Here is a 23,273-nt window from a genome sequence, read left to right on the forward strand (position 1 = left end):
TTTAAAACATCTGCTTTACCCCCCCGCCCCCCCCCCGCACTAGGATGGTTTTTCAACTAACATCCCAGATATGATTTGATTTATGAGTAGATGTTCTGGGAGTCTGAACTATTATCCATGTTATCTTGTAAACACATTCAATACCTGATTACCACAAACTCCAGTTTGTCTAAACTGCAGCATCATATGTGTATAAAGAGAATTTTAAGCCAACGTGAAGTTGAAATGCATTTCCAATCCTTTCTGAAGAGATGATCAAAAAATTGTAAAATGTCATGCCTGCTCTCTATTTCTCCGGTTTTGAACTGAGCACACATATGGCATGGCTCAGTGGGTCCCCTTTAAAAGAGTGCCATATTTCAAGGAGTAAATGGCATATTGAGTAAACATCAACCAATCACAATTGAAAAGTGAAGGGACCCATCAATGAAGTGTCTTAAAAATTGTAATTTTTTAAAAAAGCAATTAGTTTCCATTGACCTCAGGATATGCCTACTTACCCATCATTAAACTTTGTGGCCTTAAAGTACAGATTAACTTAAACATAACTTCACCTCAGAGGCAGAAGCGTTACATTACATGGCACAATGCTCTTCCATCTTTACCCTGAGCAATGCCACGGGAGATCTGAAGGTTTTTAATCAATTGTCCATATCCACTGCAGAGCCATGTCTGGTGCTTCCAGAATAAGTCAAATATTTTTTTAAAAACACAGTGCCTGGGATTTCCCATGGGGGTTCTCCTGCACTCCCAGTGAAGTTGAAGTGACAGAGCAGTCTCCAAGGAAATTCCCAACCTAGACCAGCTTTAAGATTTATTTTAGAAACAGTGGCTACTTGTTGACTGATGATTTTCTCCATGTTAACATCCAATTGTATAAACAAGAAAATGAAGGAACAGATAAAGGCTCAGTGGTATAAGGACATTAATCCATAAATTGCTCAGGTTCAGCTCCCTCTATGAAAACATTTCAGTTGCTCTCTAAGTGTGAATGAAAGCTTTTAACCACAAAAACTTTAAAAAAAACTTGTGGAAAGCAAACACAAAATAAAGGGCAAACAGGTATTTGGAATTATATTTATTCTGCACAAGCTTGCATATATACTGCACATACATTCAGTTTAGAGAAGAATGGAAGGCACACAAGGCAATTGAACTACTGTAGTCTGTAGGTGGTACAAAGCAAAGGTAAAAGTCTGGATACCATACAAAAAAAGCTTAAAACACACAAAGTAAAATCAGTTATTCAACAAAAGGTTTCATCTTCAAAATTTAGTAGCTGCCAAGCAGAATTTAATAAGGATTGCTCAAGTCAGTTGGCTACTGCACCCCTATAACATGGGACAGGGCTTATCATTTCATTATATGATCAATTATTACAGTACATCCCTGGTAATACAAAATTGTACACCTTCAAATAAATTAGGATAAATTAAAACCAATAAATTATGTAAAGTTTCAGAACAATTGACAACAACAACAAAATTCCACAATCAAAATGTTTTCTAGCTAGAAAATAAAATCAAAAACACTGACTAGGTCAGTTTCAATTACTGCACTATTTTCAAATTAACAGGTATTTAATACAAAAAGGAGCATAATGTTATGTACAACATATTGCTAAATAATATAAAGGCAGTGTTTTTGTCACTTTTCTGCAACCATATACATACAAGCGTTTTCATCGCAGGCAGTTCATATCCCACAGTTCTCTATGACAAGATGAGCGTGTTTCATTCAACTTCACATTCTGCAATAGAAGTGCAATACACAGTAACCATTTCCAAAATAGCCGTCTCCCTTATCATTCAATTTGAAGGGAGTTCTCAAAAAACAGGTCAACATTAAACTACCACTTAAAAAAAAAGATTATACGTGGTCAGGATTTGGGTAAATTACATAATTTACAAGTGCATGTGCTTTTGCTGCAGCTGTTGATTTCTGTGCCACTGACATCACCACCACAAGGAAGGTCTCAGGATTCATCCAGTTTACTCATTTATTTACTGGGTAGATGCAATATACATTCTGTAAATATTTTACAAGATACAGAAGTCATAATGAGTAATGAGCGCAGAATTTGTGGATTTTTGAATACGATAAACCATGAAGTGAACGTCAAAGATTTTAAAATAAATATAATAAGAATTCCAAGGGGTAATGAACTTACATTTGTGGGGGAAATAAAAATGGCAATAGGTATTTTTCAAAGGAAATTAAATACATACTTTTTGATCAGTATCACATCATGCATTGTATTTCCTGTGATAGCAATATGTTTCGCAACATAAATTGGATGTGAAAGGTGATTAGTGGAAAAATATAAAAAGGAGGAAGAAAAGAGTATGCAAAACAAATTAAGTGAAAAATGGTAATTTAAGGTTAGTATTTCTCGAGGGCTCCCTTTTTAAACTTCTTTGTATTTGCCCACATATTTTAATGCAGTTACTTTACAACAGCATGTTTTAAAAAATCAAAAATATTAATTCAGAAACTTAAAGCGATTACCAGCTTTTGATATTCTGAGGCACAATCTAACTGTAACAAAATATGTGAGTAAATACCTCATACTATTTAAATACTACAACTCAATGTCTGCCATGTAAATTTTTCACTACTGTGAACATTCTCTGCGACAAATCCCGCAATAGTCATAAATATAAGTGTCGCAGAGGTCACAATAAAACATTCTCTTCACAAAACATATTTTCAGCATGTCTAAAATAGAAAAGTTGTCCATCTAAAGGGAAAAAATCAGCTTTCACTTCACACGTAAAACACATCATATGAAATATTGCTTCTATACTACTTTTTATAATCTATGAAAACACAAAATCTGCACCACAGTTACAAAAAATTGGCTTCTACAAGATTTCCCAAACTCGAATGCTGAGCAAACAGTCGAAGAGGAAAAAATAATTTGCTTTATCAAACTGTTCTAAAAATTCTCTTCAAAATTTTTTTCCAGCTGTTTAATTTTTTTTATAAAGATACAATATGTGCATAGCTATTACCATCATGGTAAACTGCAGGAAAAAAAATCTGGCATTTATTGCAGTGGGCTGTGAATAAAAAGGAAAACCTCAAGAATTCCAAAACAAGAAATGTTCAGCCACAGAAGGCACAAGAACAATTGTATATGTGGGAAATTGGTAAATTGAAGGTGTCGGTATCCTTCAAGCTGGTGCATTTAAGGTCTAGGCACAGGATATCACCTCAGGTTTATATGCAGTGTTAAATTTCTATTAGCAATAAGAGTACAGAAAATGGGAATTAATTTACAGATATAGCATTCATCATGAGCTCATAATAAACTATATAAATTTCCACTCTTAAAACATCTGATCTCCTGCCTCATGTAGCTGTTACATCATGAATACGTAAAGTGTATGCCAGTATAATGACAGAAAACCTTGTGAAGCAATCGAGATAATCTCAGGTTTGTAAGGAAAATGTAGCTGGAGGCACAAAGGCATTATGGCTCTCATAAAAGCATTCCAGTTCAAATAAAATTTCCAGAACATTCTTTATATACTGCACAAAGAGAAATTAGTTTAAATGGAATTACAATTAGACTGTTGAATGCGTCTTTATTAAAATCATATTACAAAACTCTCCTATTAGACCAGCGGTGCAATCAATACAGAATAGAGGTACTGAAATTCTTTAGAATCCAATTGTTTTGTTTTTGTTTTACAAAATGCCAGGGTTTATGATAAACTTTGTACTCTTGTGCACAATTTAATTATTTGACAGATCTCACACACATTATCTTCTAATCTCCAAACAATTAAACAAGGTAGTAGGACCCTTTACTCTGTTAGTGATAATCATTGCCCCTCTAATTGGGACCACATTGTAATGTCAGCACAGAACTGTTAGCTTGTATTCTTCAAGGTCAGTCCTATAATAGGACTACCAATACTCATGACTAATTTCATTAGACAAGTTTGATTTCAAATTTCATAGTCACAACATGTCAGTACTAATTCGGACTGAGTGACTGGTACGCAATTCTGTCAGGAAGGGCTGAGGAAGAGTGTAGAATGCAACCAAAATAAACATTCAGCACTTTGGGGCACACCAAAATTAAAAAGACAGACTTGGTTTAGATGCATAGTGAATACATTGGCACTCCATTGCTATTGTCTGCATTGCCTAAAGTCTGCAGATACTGCAAGTGCTTTATAATAATGACAGGGTATTGCAGGCATTGTGCTGTTAATTTGAAGTCAGCAGGTTTTAAGGCTATTTGCTGACATTAATTGCTTCCCTGCGTTTCTATCCATCAACTACACTTACAACTAGTTTAAACCATAGTATTGGGGGTACTTCACATCGTTACAAATCTCACTCTTATAGTTTTTAAATTGCAAATGTAGAAAATATGTAAAAATTTGTATATTTAAGATTTTAAGTGCTCTGCCCATCTTCAGAGGACTATATTTTTCAGATTGAATTGAATCATGAAAATTTTACATCAGCCAAAACACAATTTTGTCGTTCTCGTGAAGCTTGAATTATTAAGTTGACAGGCCTCTCGATGCCAGTTACTATCTGCTCCACATGATGGTAAATTTAGCGTAGAATTTTAATAAAAAAAACATTTAAACCTTGCATGGGCTCAAAGTGTTTCTGCTACTGAAATTTTCTTTTTTGTGACAAATTCTGATTTTATAACCTCTTGAGGCTGTAAGCAATACGTCTGTACAAAATAAATAAAAAATAATGAATTCCACTAATGCTAGTGATACATCATTATCGATATGATTGGTTAATTTACTCTATTGTACCACATTTGCCTTTTGGTTGCTAACAACTGCTAAACTTTTACTATATAAATCAGAGGTTTTTATCCTTTTATGTTCACCAAAGTATGGTAGCTTTCCAACCAAATCCCTACCTAATAAAATTAAACACTACAACAAAAACTGGGATTACTTTTTGATTTGAAGTTTGAAAATGTACTGTACAATTTTTTCCAAACGCGTTCCATAAAGTGTTGATGTATTTGTATATTCTTCAGGGTTTGCAATGCTGAAATTCAACATGCAAGGCTCCACAGCCTGACCAGTTTTTGTACCCAGTTACAACTAACTTAAGTCTTAATTTATTCCAATTATATTGAAAGTAAATTCTGCAGTGATGCACATTTGTCCAATTCTAATCCCGAATACTCAGTGCAGATGTTTACAGTGAAAATACAGTCCTGCAGATGCCATTTAACCAACAGATTCACAAGTAGAAAATGGAATTCAGTATTGTTGAACTGCATGATGAATTCATGAATGATTTATGTAAAATAGAGGGAAAAATAACACAGAAATCCTAAATTTTGCTTTGTATATCCTGGAGTGGTTTTATTTCAACCCTAAATATAGATCAATGCCAGTGAAAGGATAAAAAACAATTATGGATGCATCATAAAGTGACAAGGTCATTTTGCCGAGAAGAGTCAGGTGGTGACCAATTGTGGTTAACAGTTTAGAACGGTCTAAGCCATTCTAACTGTACTTCAGTTTAGCATTGTCTAAGGTAGTGGATTGGGAACTTACTGGAATTTTTTTCTGATAATACTTATTGAACAAAATTATAATGCAGTATCAGCCTTTCTGCAGCCTGGAAACTGTTGAGTGAATCACTGCTTACAATCAGGAATTTCCAGCTTGCACACTAGAAATTCCTGATGACACAACCCATTTAACATCTAGTTGTGTAGGCTTGATTTCCCAATTAGGCAAAAAGAAATCCGTAACACACCACACACCAGTAGGTTTGACATGAATTAGTTTTAACTAAGGCAGAAACCGAAACAGATCCATTTTTACCCTCTGGTTGCCGGGATCTAGCGATGTAATAAGAGATCAGCATAGTTGTCTTTTGTACCAAGTGAATGACTGGATTGTGGTGAGCTAGCAAGTTGAAAAAAAAATCATTCTATCTAGACATTTTACAAAAAGGTGCAATAATTATGCCAATCCTTTAATATAATATCTTAAATTGTGTTTTCAGAAAGTGCACACTTGCATGCTTCATCATTTCGTCAGAAACTGCAATTAAAGGCAGAGTGGCTATATTCAAATCCAGTTCTAACAGTTCATTATACCTCAGTATATTCATTTTAAAATATCTTGGCTGGTGGATCCGATTGATTCAAAATGTGTGCGATCAAAATGGATTGGTTTAAAGTCAAATAAACTGGCACAGATACAGCTATAGATCACAATGTCATATATAGAAGTTTGCTCTCAGTAGTAATTATGTTGGCAAATAAAATAAATACACTACCATTAAAGGTCACACTCCAATAACAATTAAATCAGGCTAATGAGGGCATTTGCAGTACGACTGCGTAAATATGTATATATATTATATATAAATTTTAAAGATTGTACACGGTTCAGCATGTTCTCTCCATCTCGTGACTCAAGACGCTTTCAGCAGTCACCGTCAACATAAAAACCAAACTGCTACAGAAGATAATGGGATGAGGGGGGAGAAATCTTGCTGTTTGTGAAGTGGCATCAAATCAGATTTAATACTATACATGTCCTTGCAAATGATTTAAAACAGAATGTAATTTCTTTCATATAGTTGCAGTTAACAAGAAAATCAGATTAAATCTTGTCACAGCTTCAAATTCCCTGTGGTGAGCAATTTAGTTTAAAACTGATGCTAACAGTATGGCATGTTTATGAACATGCAATTTTCCGTGTCAATAGAATGTTTGCACACTATGTACAGGCAACCATTTTCACAAATAATCTGTATTCTAATTACAATAATGCACTCAACAGTACTCTTATAATGTTTTGCACTTTAAAGCACATTTGTCTTTTTTTTTGCATTTGAGATTTTTTTTTTTCCTTTTGTACCCGAATGGATTCCCTCTAATTTAAACAATAACAAGCTGATGTCTTTTTCATGGTTTCAGAAGTGGTAAACTGACACATTCTCATTAATTCAATTCAATTTTCAAGTTCCTTTTCCTTCAGCGATACTATGCAATGCAAACCGTCACATTAGTATTACTTTAAGCAGCAGAGCCAGAAAAAAGCCTCCGATAAAGTTCACAGCACATTTCTTGGTTTGAAAATCTGTCAGTTTACAGGGGTGCTCGAGAACTGGATACAGTACAATTGCTTCAGTAAATAAAAGTGATATTAAACGGAGCACATCAATGACTCCATTAAAAGAAAATCTCAGCTGTCAGTTCAATGCAGACTGCTGCTAATGAACTTCAGGCTGGCTGGAGAGCCAAATAGAAACATTTAAGAGATTTGTTATTTTTTTAAATATCAGAATTCAGTAAAAACCTAACAGCTTTTTCTTTTGTCACTCTCCCGGGGGGGTAAAACCTATCTCTGGTGATCTGGCGAGCTATGAACCTTTACAGAATTAATTTGGAATCATTCGAGGTGCACTGAAACCCGATTCTCGGCCACTGCAGGAAAGCAGAACTGGCCAGTCCCAGAAAGCCCGCTTTCACATGAAGTGGCCGCTTTTGGTGAAAAAAACAAGTACTGAATCTTGGCAGGAATAATTAATTTCAGTGGGAAAGCAGTATCGTAATATAAGGGTCAGCACAACAAGACTAATATTAGTTAAAGACTGAAGAATCAAACATTTGCCACTTGCAAGGTGGTGGTAATGTAGATTTAGAAAGGCCTCCGGGTAAGGTCCGACTATATGGTGTGTTTTACTCTGGGGGCAAAGATCAACTGGTATTATGCCTGAGATCAAAACAATAGCAGGTTTAGACATTTCTTATAATGATAATAGCTGGGTGAAATCTCCTAGTGTGTAGTGTTGTATCCCATGACAGCTACTTTATTGTCCAAATGATGTCATAGTTATTTGCCATTTGCCACAAGTAATCATTAATAAATCCTTCGGTCTGACAGAGCAGATTACTTTAGGTGTAATACCCTACCTTGAAATAAAAAAATAAAAGTACACTCTCACACTTCAGTTTTTTCCTTCAGTAAACCAAATCAAATCAAATCTAATCTTCAAAACAGACGGGTTCAGGTATCAGTTTTTGTGGGTTCAAGGCTGTGGTGAATAATCTTCTTACAAGGTCAAATGTAAAAGGCTAAAACATTAGGGGAAATTAACAGATCAGCGCTGAGAAAAGCAACAATACAAGGATTGGACATCAGAACAGAAGGGGTATATTACATCTGATACATTCAGATGGCTCTCGGCATCTTTACTCATGTAGTAGCTCTTGTAGGCAGTTTGGAGATTTGAAAACCTCCGGGACCTCGCTGTCCAGCTTGCAAATGACCTTGTAGATGGCCTTCTTCCAGGAAGGATCAACGTCTTTGCCTGCAACAATGGCATTGAAAAACTCTCGTAATGTGATCTGAGCCACTTCCAAGAACCTCTCCGGAACCTGCTGATACAGAAGGAGACAATGACATTAGTAGAGTTTTCAATTTCAATCCAAAGTCTCTGATTCATTAAAAGGGGAGGGGAGGAAGGCTGAGCTTTCATCAACCTCCCTGAGGTCTGCTGCAGCTCTGTGCAGCCAGTCCTTATATATGGCAAAGTTAACAGTTTCCAGTTTATTCCAGGAAAGCTATTTCTAGAAAGATGATCTTTACATTTTATCCTCTTTCATTCCAGCAATCAGACTTATCTACCTCCACACTCGAAGGCTCAAATGCATTGTGCAAGCTTTCAACATCTTCTATAATTTTATTTTTGATGCACAGAAGCAGCGCTGCTTCTGCAGTTTGCAAATGAAAAAAGGTCAACAATTTGACTCAATAAGAATACAATAATGAGATTAAAATGTAAAGGCAATTACCTTCAGACTGTGTTTTACTTTAATTCAGCACTCAACTCTACAACCATATTTTTAACATTTACCCAGCATACTTCCTGGATATTTAATTTTAATATTTTGGAATAAATCATGAAGTTAAATTGACATCTCATTTCCTGGAGGTTTAAAGGGAGAATAAGTACACTTTAAAATACCTATTTTCAAAAGGAATGCAAGACTGAATTCCATTAGTTTTAGTGCATTATATGGACATTAATGCACTTGTGTTCATCGTAAAGCCTTGAGATATCATTTTACCCATTAAGCTTGATATCATGAAATGATGTTTTATGACAAATATTAATGTTTTCATTTTAATCTACTTGTGGTATATTGGCCCAGATTCAGCAGTAGTATGACAGTGAAACTGCCTTAAGTCCTCCTCTGGAATCTACAGCAACCATTGAATCTGTACATGTGCAGTTAAATGCTGAATTTCAGAAGGTGCTGTCAGTAATTCTAGGCTTCTCCACTGTTGCAGTCCCCACAGACTGTAATCAATTAGGAATCAGTAGACTGAGAAAAACCTGCACTATGAAGCAGTAATATCGCTGTTAAAGTGCCCCAAAAAAGTTAGGCCTAGTTAATGAAATGCAATTGGGTTTTAGTGATGTATTAATTCATAAGTACTGCGGAAGAACATCTCTGGTCCTGGAAGACTAATCTTATATTTGTGCAAAGCCACATTTTTCCATTCTGATTTTTAAAATTATTAATAAGTTTTTTTGAAGAGTTACTGATATTGCAGCTTCTAATGCATTTGTCCCAAGCATTTATTTTGCATTCTAAAATTTAATTAAAAGTGAAGGATAATCAGCACATTTTACTTCCTGGTTTGTTGTCTGCGAGGATGGTTGGCTGCTTACCTTGCTGGTTGACACTGTGACCACTGTGCCACCGTGTTTGGGCAGCATGATGGCACAGTGGTTAGCACTGCTGTCTCACAGCGCCAGGGACCGGAGTTCGATTCCTGGCTCGGGTCACTATTTGTGTGGAGTTTGCACGTTCTCCCCGTGTCTGCGTGGGTTTCCTCTGGGTGCTATGGTTTCCTCCCACAGTCCAAAAGACGTGCACTGACCATGCTAAATTCTTCCTCTGTGTACCCGAACAGGCACCGGAGTGTGGCGATTAGGGGATCTTCACAGTAACTTCATTGCAGTATTAATGTAAGCCTACTTGTGACTAATTAATTAATAAATAATGACACAGTTGTTAGACTTGGAAATCCCCTTGGCTTGACACCAGATTCAAACTAAAGTTGGGAAAAGGATCTCTAAGCCAGAGATTGCTAGATCTTTGCGGACAGCTTTCATCAAGGTCAGCTGCAGGCAACATCACGTCACTGCTGACTACAAAAGTGCAAGCCATGAAGATCATGGATAGAAATGTCCTTGAAGGATGCTGCACAGCTATTCATTTGAGTTAGTGTTCGTGGACTTCTTGGTTGTACATACAGCTCATTGCATCACTCATTTAGACAATATTTCTAATTAAATGCAAACTGGTTTGTCAGTGGAGTATCAATTCTCTGAAAAACAGTAGACTGGATTTTGTTCCAGTGACACAAATCCCTCCCCATCAGAACCGACATGAATCCTCACCACTTCCAAAGGGACTGCTGCAATTGAGTTCCCATCAGGCAATTGACCAGACAGCATCAGGTCTGCTACACGATGAGGACAAAATCTTGCCCTCGAGAGTTGCTGGCTGATCAGAGGCTGTCAGCTCTCCGTGGCAGACAGCGGCACCGCAACAGTGGCTGCTGGTAACGCAACAAGATCCAGATCCAGGGTCAAGGCTGGATCCTAGGACACAGGTTAGTGAAGGGTTGGGGGGGGGGAGGGGTTAACTTTTCTCCATCTCCAATAGACTCCTAACAGTGCTAAAACTGTTACTGTTACCTCTGGATTGAATTTATCCTCACGACCTGGTGTTGCAAAAATGAATAGATGGAACTGGCCAAGTGCTTGAAGCCATTGATATTTAAAATGTTGGAGCTAGGATTGTAGGCTATAACATGTTAATTGTAATTTATAGCAGCTCAAAATGATTTTTTGTTGAATGCTGATTTGTTGGGGTATTTTGATTGATAAGAAACATCTAATAGAATTAATTGGTTGATACAGAGGTATGCACAGACATATAAATGCACACAAGATCCCAGTTTTCCTTCTGGACATATATTTATTAAACACTATTACTTATGTTATTTTAGTTAGATATCGAGTGCAAAGAATTTGACGACCAAAGTGCCGCTTTAGGGCTGAGGATGGGGGGGGGGTGGAAGCAAAGTCAGCATGGAACCAACGTGCTTCATGCCGACCCATCCCACAGCCAGAAGGCATGGCGAATTGGCTAAACCTGGGCTAAATGCATCTCCACTCTTCACAGGGGAATGAAGGCCCCACCCTCAGGAGTTGCTGGCCAATCTGATGAGCCATAAGCTCCATCAGTCCTGGCAACACCAAAAGCACATCAGTGGCAGCTGCCGGGACTGAAGATCCCCAGAATTAAAATTCAGGTGTTGTTTAGGGTCTAACTCGCACTAAATCCCTTTCACCCATCACTTCCACCCTTGTTGTTCTACCCTTAAACAACACAGAACAGGAACAGGGATGTCTTGCTGCAGTTATACAGAGCCTTGGTGAGGCCACACCTGGAATATTGTGTGTAGTTTCTGTCTCCTTATCTGAGGGAGGATGTTCTTGCTATGGAGAGTGAGTAGTCTCACAACACCAGGTTAAAGTCCAACAGGTTTATTTGGTAGCACAAACTTTCGGAGCGTTGCTCCTTCATCAGGTGAGTGAAGAGTTCAGTTCACAAACAGGGCATATACAGACAAAGTCAACTACAAGATAATGGTTGGAATGCTGTTAAGACTCACATTCCAACCATTATCTTGTAATTGAGTTTGTGCCTATATATGCCCTGTTTGAGAACCAAACTCTTCACTCACCTGATGAAGAGGCAATGCTCCGAAAGCTCGTGCTACCAAATAAACCTGTTGGACTTTAAGCTTGTGTTGTGAGACTACTTACTGTGCCTACCCCAGTCCAACAAAGGCAACTCTACATCTTGCTATGGAGGGAATGCTGCCAAGGCTTACCAGGCTGATTCCTGGCATGGTGGGACAGATGTGTGAGGAGAGATTGAGTTGGTTAGGATTATATTTGCTGGAGTTTAGAAGAATGAGGGGGGAATCTCATCGAAACCTATTAAGTTCTAACACGACTGGACAGGGAAGGCGCAGAAAGGATGTTCCTAATGTTGGCGGAGTCCAGAACCAGGGGTCACAGACTGAGGTTACAGGGTAAACAATTTAGGACTGATATGAGGAGATATTTCTTCACCTAGCGAGTAGTGAGCTTGTGGAATTCTTCATCACAGAAAGCAGTTGAGGCCAAAATATTGTATAGCGCTTGGTATTAAAGGGATCAAAGGATGTGGGGAGAAAGTGGGAACAGGTCACTGAGTTATATGATCAGCCATGATCATAAGGAATGGTGGAGCAGGCTTGATTGGGCAAATGGCCTACAGCTTCTATTTTCTATGCCTCTAACACCTTGATTTTAAAAATTCTCATCCTTCTTTTCAAATCCCTCCACAACCTGGCCGCTCGCCATCACTGCAAGCTCTTTCAGTCCGAGAAAGTTCCAAGAATTCTGTCCTCCTCTAATTCCAGCTTCCCTGATGTTCCCTCATTGTTAGAGCAAGCGGAGAGGGAGCGATTTGAGTGAGAAAAGCTGAAGGTACGAGACTTTGATTTTTACATTACTTTTTGTTGGAGTTTTAGTTTCTAGTACAGCAGGAAACAGGAAACTGGAATTAGGCCGCAGAGAGGCCTGGGAAGGTTTTTTGCCCAATAAATTTGAACGGGGAGGAAACCCGATACATCTGTTGGGTCTCCCACCCTCCCCCCTCCTCTAACCTAAAAAAAAGATTCGGAGCAAGAGCAGGTAAGCTTTTTTCTTTTCTCTCTTTCGTTTCTTAGTAAGGGAAGTTATCAGGGATGTCAGTGCAGGCAGTGCAATGTTCCTCCTGTGGGATGTTTGAGGTGAGGGACACCAGTGTCCCGTCTGAGTACACCTGCAGGAAGTGCACCCAATTCCAGCTCCTTGAAGACCGTGTTAGGGATCTGGAGCTGGAACTGGATGAACTCAGGATCATTTGGGAGGCAGAGACAGCTATAGATAGAAGCTACAGGGAGGTAGCTAGTCCTAGAAATGATACGTGGGTGATGGCTAGAAGGGGTAAGAAGCAGTTAGAGCAGTGATCCCCTGGATCCCCTGTTCCTCTGTATAACAAGTATTCCGTTTTGGATACTGTTGGGGGGGATGACTTAACAGGGGTAAGCCATGGGGTACAGGTCTCTGAGGCAGAGTCTGTCCTTGTTGCTCAGAAGGGAAGGGGGGAGAGGAGTAGAACATTAGTTATTGGGGACTCCATAGTTAGGGGGGTAGATAGGAGATTCTGTGGGAACGAGAGTGACTCGCGGCTGGTGTGTTGCCTCCCAGGTGCCAGTGTCCGTGATGTCTTGGATCGTGTTTTCGGGATCCTTAAGGGGGAGGGGGACCAGCCCCAAGTCGTGGTTCACACAGGCACCCAAGACATAGGTAGGAAAAGGGGTGGGGATGTAAGGCAGAAATTCAGGGAGTTAGGGTGGAAGCTTAGGGCTAGAACAAACAGACTTGTTATCTCTGGTTTGTTACCTGTGCCACGTGATAGTGAGGAGAGGAATAGGGAGAGAGAGCAATTGAACACGTGGCTACAGGGATGGTGCAGGAGGGAGGGCTTCAGATACCTGGACAATTGGGGCTCATTCTGGGGTAGGTGGGACCTCTACAAACAGGATGGTCTACACCTGAACCAGAGGGGTACCAATATCCTGGGGGGAAATTTGCTAATGCTCTTCGGGAGGGTTTAAACTACTTCAGCAGGGGAATGGGAACCTGAATTGTAGCTCCAGTGTACAGGAGGTTGAGAGTAGTGAGGTCATGGATAAGGTTTCAACGTCGCGGGAGTGTACCGGCAGGCAGGAAGGTGGTTTGAAGTGTGTATACTTCAACGCCAGGAGCATCCGGAATAAGGTGGGTGAACTTGCAGCATGGGTTGGTACCTGGGACTTCGATGTTGTGGCCATCTCGGAGACATGGATAGAGCAGCGACAGGAATGGTTGTTGCAGGTTCCGGGGTTTAGATGTTTCAGTAAGAGCAGGGAAGGTGGTAAAAGAGGTGGAGGTGTGGCATTGTTAGTCAAGGACAGTATTACGGTGGCAGAAAGGACGTTTGATGAGGACTCGTCTACTGAGGTAGTATGGGTTGAGGTTAGAAACAGGAAAGGAGAGGTCACCCTGTTGGGAGTTTTCTATAGGCCTCCGAAAAGTTCCAGAGATGTAGAGGAAAGGATTGCAAAGATGATTCTGGATAGGAGCGAAAGTAACAGGGTAGTTGTTATGGGGGACTTTAACTTTGCAAATATTGACTGGAAAAGCTATAGTTTGAGTACTTTAGAGGGGTCAGTTTTTGTCCAATGTATGCAGGAGGGTTTCCTGACACAGTATGTAGATAGGCCAACAAGAGGCGAGGCCACATTGAATTTGGTATTGGGTAATGAACCAGACCAGGTGTTAGATTTGGAGGTAGATGAGCACTTTGGTGATAGTGACCACAATTTGGTTACGTTTACTTTAGCGATGGAAAGGGATAGGTATATACCGCAGGGCAAGTGTTATAGCTGGGGGAAAGGAAATTACGATGCGATTAGGCGAGATTTGGGATGCATAGGATGGGGAAGAAATCTGCAGGGGATGGGCACAATTGAAATGTGGAGCTTGTTCAAGGAACAGCTACTGCGTGTCCTTGATAAGTATGTACCTGTCAGGCAGGGAGGAAGTGGTCGAGCGAGGGAACCATGGTTTACAAAAGACGTTGAATCTCTTGTGAAGAAGAAGAAGGAGACTTACATAAAGATGAGACATGAAGGTTCAGTTAGGGCGCTTGAGAGTTACAAGTTAGCCAGGAAGGACCTAAAGAGAGAGTTAAGAAGAGCCAGGAGGGGACATGAGAAGTCTTTGGCAGGTAGGATCAAGGAAAACCCTAAAGCTTTCCATAGGTATGTCAGGAATAAAAGAATGACTAGGGTAAGATTAGGGCCAGTCAAGGACAGTAGTGGGAAGTTGTGCGCGGAGCCTGAAGAGATAGGAGAGGCGCTAAAGGAATATTTTTTGTCAGTATTCACGCAGGAAAAAGACAATGTTGTCGAGGAGAATACTGAGATACAAGCTATTGGACCAGACGGGATTGAGGTTAATAAGGAGGAGGTGTTAGCAATTCTGGAAAGTCCCCCTGGGCCGGATGGGATTTATCCTAAGATTCTCTGGGAGGCTAGGGAGGAGATTGCAGAGCCTTTGGCTTTGATCTTTATGTCGTCATTGTCTACAGGAATAGTGCCAGAAGACTGGAGGGTAGCAAATGTTGTCCCCTTGTTCAAGAAGGGGAGTAGAGACAAACCTGGTAATTATAGACCAGTGAGCCTTACTTCTGTTGTGGGCAAAGTTTTGGAAAGGATTATAAGAGATAGGTTTTATAATCATCTAGAAAGGAATAATTTGATTAGGGATAGTCAGCACGGTTTTGTGAAGGGTAGGTCGTGTCTCACAAACCTTATTGAGTTCTTTGAGAAGGTGACCAAAGAGGTGGATGAGGGTAAAGCAGTTGATGTAGTGTATATGGATTTCAGTAAAGTGTTTGATAAGGCTCCCCACAGTAAGCTATTGCAGAACATATGGAGGCATGGGATTGAGGGTGATTTAGCAGTTTGGATCAGGAATTGGCTGGCTGTAAGAAGACAGAGGGTGGTGGTTGATGGGAAATGTTCATCCTGGAGTTCAGTTACTAGTGGTGTACCGCAAGGATCTGTTTTGGGGCCACTGCTGTTTGTCATTTTTATAAATGGCCTGGATGAGGGCATAGAAGGATGGGTTAGTAAATTTGCGGATTACACTAAAGTCGGTGGAGTTGTGGACAGTGCGGAAGGTTGTTGCAGGTTACAGAGGGACATAGATAAGCTGCAGAGCTGGGCTGAGAGGTGGCAAATGGAGTTCAATGCGGAAAAGTGTGAGGTGATTCACTTTGGAAGAAGTAACAGGAATACAGAGTACTGGGCTAATGGTAAGGTAATTGGTAGTGTGGATGAACAGAGAGATCTCGGTGTGCATGTGCATAGATCCCTGAAAGTCGGCACCCAGGTTGATAGGGTTGTTAAGAAGGAGTACAGAGTGTTAGCTTTTATTGGTAGAGGGATTGAGTTTCGGAGCCAGGAGGTCATGTTGCAGCTGTACAAAACTCTGGTGCAGCCGCACTTGGAGTATTGCGTACAGTTCTGGTCGCCGCATTATAGGAAGTATGCGGAAACATTGGAAAGGGTGCAGAGGAGATTTACCAGGATGTTGCCTGGAATGGTGGGAAGGTCTTATGAGGAAAGGCTGAGGGACTTGAGGTTGTTTTCATTAGAGAGAAGAAGGTTAAGAGGTGACTTAATAGAGGCATACAAGATGATCAGAGGGTTAGACAGGGTGGATAGTGAGAGCCTTTTTCGTCAGATGGTGATAGCTAGCACGAGGGGACATAGCTTTAAATTGATAGATATAGGACAGATGTCAGAGGTAGGTTCTTCACTCAGAGACTAGTAAGGGTGTGGAATGCCCTGCCTGCAGCAGTAGTGGACTCGCCAACATTAAAGGGCATTTAAATGGTCATTGGATAAACATATGGATGATATTGGAATAGTGTAGGTTAGATGGGCTTTAGATTGGTTTCACTGGTTGGCGCAACATCGAGGGCCGAAGGGCCCGTACTGCGCTGTAATGTTCTATGTTCTATGTTGGTGGCCATGCTTTCAGCTGGGACTCCCTCACTAAACCTTTCTGCCTCTCTTTCTTCCTTCAAAACACTCATCTGTAACATCCCCATTTCAATCTTATGATGGAAGGAAGGCCATTTGATGAAGCTGAAGATGGTTTGGTTTACGACATTATCTTGAGAGAGTCCTGCAATGATGTCCTGGAGCTGAGATGATTGGCCTCCCACAACCACAACTATTTGTACTGGCTGTGGCTCCAACCAGCAGAGAGTTTCCCCCAATTCCCATTGGTTCCAGTTTTGCTGGGGTTCTTTGGTGCTATAACTCGGTCAAATGCTGCCTTGATGTCAAGGGCAGTCACTCTCACCTCAGCTCTGGAGTTCAGCTCTTTTGTCCATACTTGAACCATGTTTGTAATGAAGTCAGGAGCTGAGTGGCCCTTGCAGAACTCATGAAAATGGGTAAGCAGGTTATTGCTGAGCAAGTGCCGTTTGTTAGCACTGTTAGTAATCCTCTCCATCACTTTACTGATGATTTGAGAGTAGACTGATGGGGTGGTAATTGGCAGGTTGGATTTGTCCTGCTTTTTGTGCACAGAACATATCTGGGCAATTTTTCACATTTCTGGATTGTTGCCCATGGGCACAGCAAACTCTGGAGCACAAGTCTTCAGTGCTATTGCCAGAATATTAGCTTCTGCAGGATCCAAGCATTCAGCTGTTTCTTGACATGGAGTGAATTGAATTGGCTGAAGACTGGAATCTCTAATACTGGGGAAACCGAGATGGATCATCTGTTTGGTACTTCTGGCTGAAGATTTTTAAAAATTTATTCATGGGATATGGGCATCGCTGGCTGGACCAGCATTTATTGTCCATTTAAGAGTCAACCATATTTGCTGTGGGTCTGGAGTCACATGTAGGCCAGACCAGGTAAGGATGATAGATTTCCTTCCCTAAAGGACATTAATGGGCCAGATGGGTTTTTACAATAATCGACAATGGTTTGTTTCATAGTCATCATCTGACCTTTAGTTCCAGAAATTCATTGAATTCAAATTTTACCATCTGCTATGGTGGGATTCAAATCTGGGTTCCTACAGCATTACCCTGGGTCTCTGGGTTACTAATTCAGTGACAATACCACTACACCGCTACCTCCCCTTACAGACTTATGACTTGCATTGATGTGCTGCAGCCTTTTCTCTTAAAATGATGTGCTGGGTTCCCGCATCATTAAGGATGGGGATATTTGTGGAGCCTCCTCCTCCAGTGAGTTGTTGAACTGTCCACTACCATTGTTGACTGGATGCAGTAGGAGCGCAGAGTTTAAATTTCATCTGTTGGTTGTGGAATCGCTTAGCTCTGCCTATTGCTTGATGTGTTTTCTGTTGGCATGCAAGCAGCCAGGGTTGTAGCTTCACCAGGTTGTCACCTGATTTTTAGGTATGTCCGGTGTTGCCCCTAGGATGCCCTCCTGCATTCTTCACTGAACCAAGGTTGATCCCCTGGCTTGTTGGTAATGGCAAATTGGGGGCTATACCAGGTCAGGAGGTTACAGATTGTGGTCGAGTACAATTCTGCTGCTGCTGATGGTCCATAGTGCCTCATAGGGAGGCACGGTGGCACAGTGGTTAGTACTGCTACCTCACAGCGCCAGGGACCCAGGTTCGATTCCCAGCTTGGGTCACTGTCTGTGCAGAGTCAGCACGTTCTCCCCACGTCCACCATCCCTGTGTCTGCTTGGGTTTCCTCCGGGTGCTCCGGTTTCCTCCCACAGTCCAAAAGATGTGCTGGTTAGGTGCATTGGCCATGCTAAATTCTGTGTGTACCCGAACAGGTGCTGGGCTGTGGTGACTAGGAGAATTTCACAATAACCTCATTGCAGTGTTAATGTAAGCCTACCTGTGACACAAATAAATAAAGAACAAAGAAAATTACAGCACAGGAACAGGCCCTTCCAAGCCTGCACCGACCATGCTGCCTGACTGAACTAAAACCCCCTACCCTTCCAGGGACCATATCCCTCCATTCCCATCCTATTCATGTATTTGCCAAGATGCCCCTTAAAAAGTCACTATCGTATCTGCTTCCACAACCTCCCCTGGCAGCGAGTTCCAGGTACCCACCACTCTGTGTAAAACACTTGCCTCGTACATCTCCTTTAAACCTTGCACCTCGCACCTACCCTCGCACTTTAAACTTATGCCTCCTAGTAACTGACTCTTCCAGCCTGGGAAAAAGCTTCTGACTATCCACTCTGTCTATGTCCCTCATAATCTTATAGACTTGTATCTGTCATTCCAGTGAGAACAAATAAACTTAAACTTAAAACTTAGATGCCCAGTCTTGATTTGCTGGACTTGTTCAAAGTCTATTCCACTTAGCATGGTGGTAGTGCCACACAACACAATGGAGGGCATCCTCTATGTGAAGATGGGACTTTGTCTCCACAGAGACTGTGCAGTGGTCATTCCTACCGATACTGTCATGGACAGATGCATCAGTGGCAGGTAGATTGGTGAGGACGAGGTCAAGTATGTTTTTTGCTCTTGTTGGTTCCTGCACCACTTGACACAGACCCAGTGTAGTCGCTATGTCCTTCAGGACTCGGCCAGCTTAGTCTCTGGTGGTACTACCACACTCTGGCCCTTGCCACCCTCAGTGTTTCCTCCAACTAGTATTCAACCATGGAGGAGTATTGATTCATAAGCTGAGGGGTAGGTAGGACAGTACATGGTAATGAGCAGGAAGTTTCCTTGCCCATGTTTGACCTGGTGCCATGAAACTTCAGTATTGTTGAGGACTCCCAAGGCAACTCCCTCCCGACTGTGCTGCCAACTCTATTGTGTCTGTCCTGCTGGTAGGACAGGACATACCCAGAGATGGTGATGGTGGTGTAAGGTATTCCATGAGAATGACTATGTCAGGCTTTTGCACCAGCCGTCAGATGTTAGTAAGGAGGGCTTTTCAGGGTTGATTGGACTGAGTTTGCCACTGTCCTTTCTGGTGCCTGGGTCAATGTTACAATACCTTATTGGTTGGATACAATCAACTGGCTTGTTATGCAATTTCAGAGGGCAATTAGGAATCAACCACATTGCGATTGATCTGGAGTGACAATTATGCCAGAAGAGGTAAGGATAGTAGATTTTGTTCTCTAAAAGGCATTGGCGAACCAAATGGGTTTTTACATCAATTGACGATGACATGGTCATCATTAGACTTTTAATTCCAGATTTTTGATTAAATTCAAACTTGGATTGGAACATTACAATATCACTACAGCACTTTCTCCTCAACTCAATCCTAAGTAGCCACCCTTTTATTCTGAGAGTGTGATTCCAAGTCCTGACTCCCCAGGCAGGAGAAACATTCTACCAGCACCCAGTCCATCAAGCCCCTTAAGAATTTTACAGGTTTCAATGAGACCACGTCTCATTCTTCTAAATTTCAGGGGTTATAGAGCATGTTCATGGATCTCTTTTGCTTTATGAAAATGCTGATTTCCATTTTTGAAATACTTATTAGAATGCCAAATAATTTGAAGCAAAACCCTAAAACAAGTTTGACAAGACGAATGCCAAATGAGGGGGTCCCAGAAGAAGCATGAAAGAGAAGTTACAAAAATTCATCACGATGAGAAAATTGAGTAGTATGTCCACGTTATTTAGGACTTATAAGAATCATTGTTAGGCATGTTGCAGTTAAGAAAGGTTGATGACAATATATTAAGTGACAGGGAAAGTTGATGGAAGAGCTAATGACCTAGATATTGGTAGCATCAGGAACTGACACAGTCCACTTGTGTAAGGAGTGGGTAGAACAACACAACTAAAAAAAAATTACAAAGAAAGAATAGGAGACTGATCAAGTTGGTTGCATTTTAGGATAATTCCACTTTAGCAACATGGCGTGTTCCCTATCTTTCTAGTCAACTCAATGCAATCCATATCATTAGCGATGTCAAGTAACTTAAAAAGTGCCAAAAGATTAAAGAAAAATTAATGGCCTATATGCTCCCAAATTTAAGGGAGCAAAATGCTACTGATGCCAAATCAGTAATGGTCAACATTCAGCATTTCTAAGTTAGAAAAAGTTATACATTCAGTGTCTCAAATCTGACTGTACAGAAGCCAGAGTTTTTCGAATACAGATATTTTTGCAGTGTGCCATGCATCAATTTTAATTGGAAAAAAAACCACATTGGAACATTTAGCTAGGCACTATATTGGCGTGGTACGTTTGTTATTGGATTATTTATCTGCTTCACTGTTTGAGTACCGGTCTATTTCCATGATCCGAATGACCCGTGATCCCACCTGACACGGCTTGGCCCAAACCACCCATGGCCCCAACCACCCAACCCAAAAATCTGGTATGGACTCAATCCTGTGGTTGCCGGTTTTGAGACATCGCATCACATGTGGCAATGTCGTTACCATAGAATACTTTAATCTCATGGAGATTCTATTACAAAGGATAACAGGTGGTACAGGGGGAAAAGATTCTCAGGCATCAGCACAGTTATTCAGCAACCAGGGTGGCACAGTGGTTAGCACTGCTGCTTCACAGATCCAGAGATCCAGGTTCAATTCCAGTCTTGGGTGACTGTCCGTGTGGAGTTTGCACATTCTCCTCATATCTGCGTGGGTTTCCTCCGGGTGTTCCAGTTTCCTCCCACAGTCCAAAGATGTGGGGATTAGGTGGGTTGGCCATGGTAAATTGTCCCTTAATTTCCCAAGATGTGTGGGTTAGATGGATTAGCCATGGTAAATGCATGGGGTTACAGGGATAGGGTGGGGAAGAGAGCCTGGGCAAGATACCCAGTCAGAGTCGGTGCAGACTCGATGGGCCGAACAGCCTCTTCTGCACTGTAAGGGTTGTATGATTGTATGTATGAATCTGTGCATTGATCAACTTCCCATTTAATATTACATCTAACTAATTTTGTCAACTCAATGTGTGACATAAACAGGATGCATGATAATGGGTAACTCCTTATCAACAAACAAGTAAACGGTCAAAGTCCCGTTTACAAGATACTCAGATTAATTATGAAGTCAAGGAGATAGAACATATATTGCTCGATTGCACATACACATCCTTTATATACACAATAATTCAGAAACAAAAGGCTGCAAATGTTAGTCCTCATCTTCCCTTCTAAACCAATCAATATTAATATAGATATTATTTGTGACACCAATAGTTTTTAGTGTCATGCAAAGTGCATTTTTGAATCCTTATTTGTTGAAGCAGGCTTCTTATGCCAGGCCATTACTGCAAAGCTGGAACAAAGTTGACTTTAATAGAGGCTGTGCGCTTTACCATTCTTTACCAGTGCTCCTGGTTAAGTGTCTCTACAGCAGCTTTCTGTAAATTTAATATCATTTGTGCTGTTACTAAGTAGCAGCATCTACGGAATAGAGTTTTAGCCCAGTCATGCTCATGGTTCCGATAAAGGGAGTGGAAACATAATCAAACTTCCAAGTTTCCTCTATGGAATCGGGTTAAGTATCCCACAGGAATCAATCACATGATCATAAATACCCATTTGTCATCAGCTCAAACACACACAGATTCAGTTTTAGTTCCAAGAATGCAACAAATTTGGCTTAAAGTCCTCAACTGCTATTTTTAAGACACTGGTTAATGTGCTCGTGTAAAATTACTATTTTAATTACATTCCAATTTATTTGAAACAAAATGGGTAGTAAATAGGAATTTTGAAATAGCCTTTATGCTAAAAGTGCATTCACATAAATTTCACTTGCATTGAGAGAGTTTTCTCAAATGTTACTTTGTTCTTCATTTCCAAGATGTCAAGGTTAAAAAGGTGGAATTTTTAAAAAAAAATGTCTTTTGGTCATCAAAGGGTTAATGTCATGTCCTTACCCTTTCCAAATTACAATTAGCAGCAGGAAGTATCGAGAGATCATCAATATACTCAGCAGATAAGCATTTAAGTTTAATCTGTTTTTCAATTTTTAAGAATAAAGGCAGTAAAGGTTGTCTAAAATATTTATGAGGAAGTCATCCCAGGAACAATCTACATTTGATTTACTGTGCAGCAGTATGGTCACAGTGGATTAGACGTACAAAACCTCTAACAAAAGAACAACAGCTGATGCATGTGATGTTAGGAGGTGACTGAACAGTTAAAGCATGCTGCTGGCTTCAGGCAAGCAGTCAGCAGATGTAGACAAAAGGCAGTGACAAGAATAACCCTCTCTCCAAGGCGAGGAGTCGAGAATCCAAAATACCAATAACCCTTTTCTCCTTGCCCTCCTCCCTACTGTTATCTTCTTATAATAGTAAGCGCACGATTCCCTTTTACAGTCAAAAAATGAGCCGGTACCACTGCAGCATTTGTTAACCATTGAAGTAATTAAATGACAGAAATTGAACTTTTTGGGAACTAAATATCTTTAGGGACTTACTGGGTGTGATTAATTTGCCTTTTAGAAAGGTTTTGCAAATCAGTTTGTTTTCTGGGGGAAAATAGCAAAAGCCAGGCTCTCGTCTCTTTCACCTTTGTAAAATTCCCCCTCCCGGTACAAGTGACATCGGTTCACTT

The 23,273-nt window shown here is 40.6% G+C and overlaps 1 protein-coding gene across 3 annotated transcripts in view; it reads right to left on the reverse strand.

Moving 5' to 3' along the window:
• Positions 1-1,071: 1,071 nt before the first annotated feature.
• The window catches only part of prox1a (prospero homeobox 1a), a 119,783-nt gene continuing 97,581 nt past the window's right edge, over positions 1,072-23,273 (reverse strand). For 2 of the 3 annotated variants that reach the window (XM_078229799.1, XM_078229796.1), the window contains one exon: positions 1,072-8,401. In XM_078229799.1, the coding sequence (XP_078085925.1) occupies positions 8,213-8,401 (189 nt within the window). In that variant the 3' untranslated portion in view covers positions 1,072-8,212. The remainder of the gene's footprint in view (positions 8,402-23,273) is intronic. The other variant, XM_078229798.1, reaches the window with a different exon arrangement.

This window comes from Mustelus asterias, chromosome 15 (genome assembly GCF_964213995.1).
Source record: "Mustelus asterias chromosome 15, sMusAst1.hap1.1, whole genome shotgun sequence".
Lineage (NCBI taxonomy): Eukaryota > Metazoa > Chordata > Chondrichthyes > Carcharhiniformes > Triakidae > Mustelus > Mustelus asterias.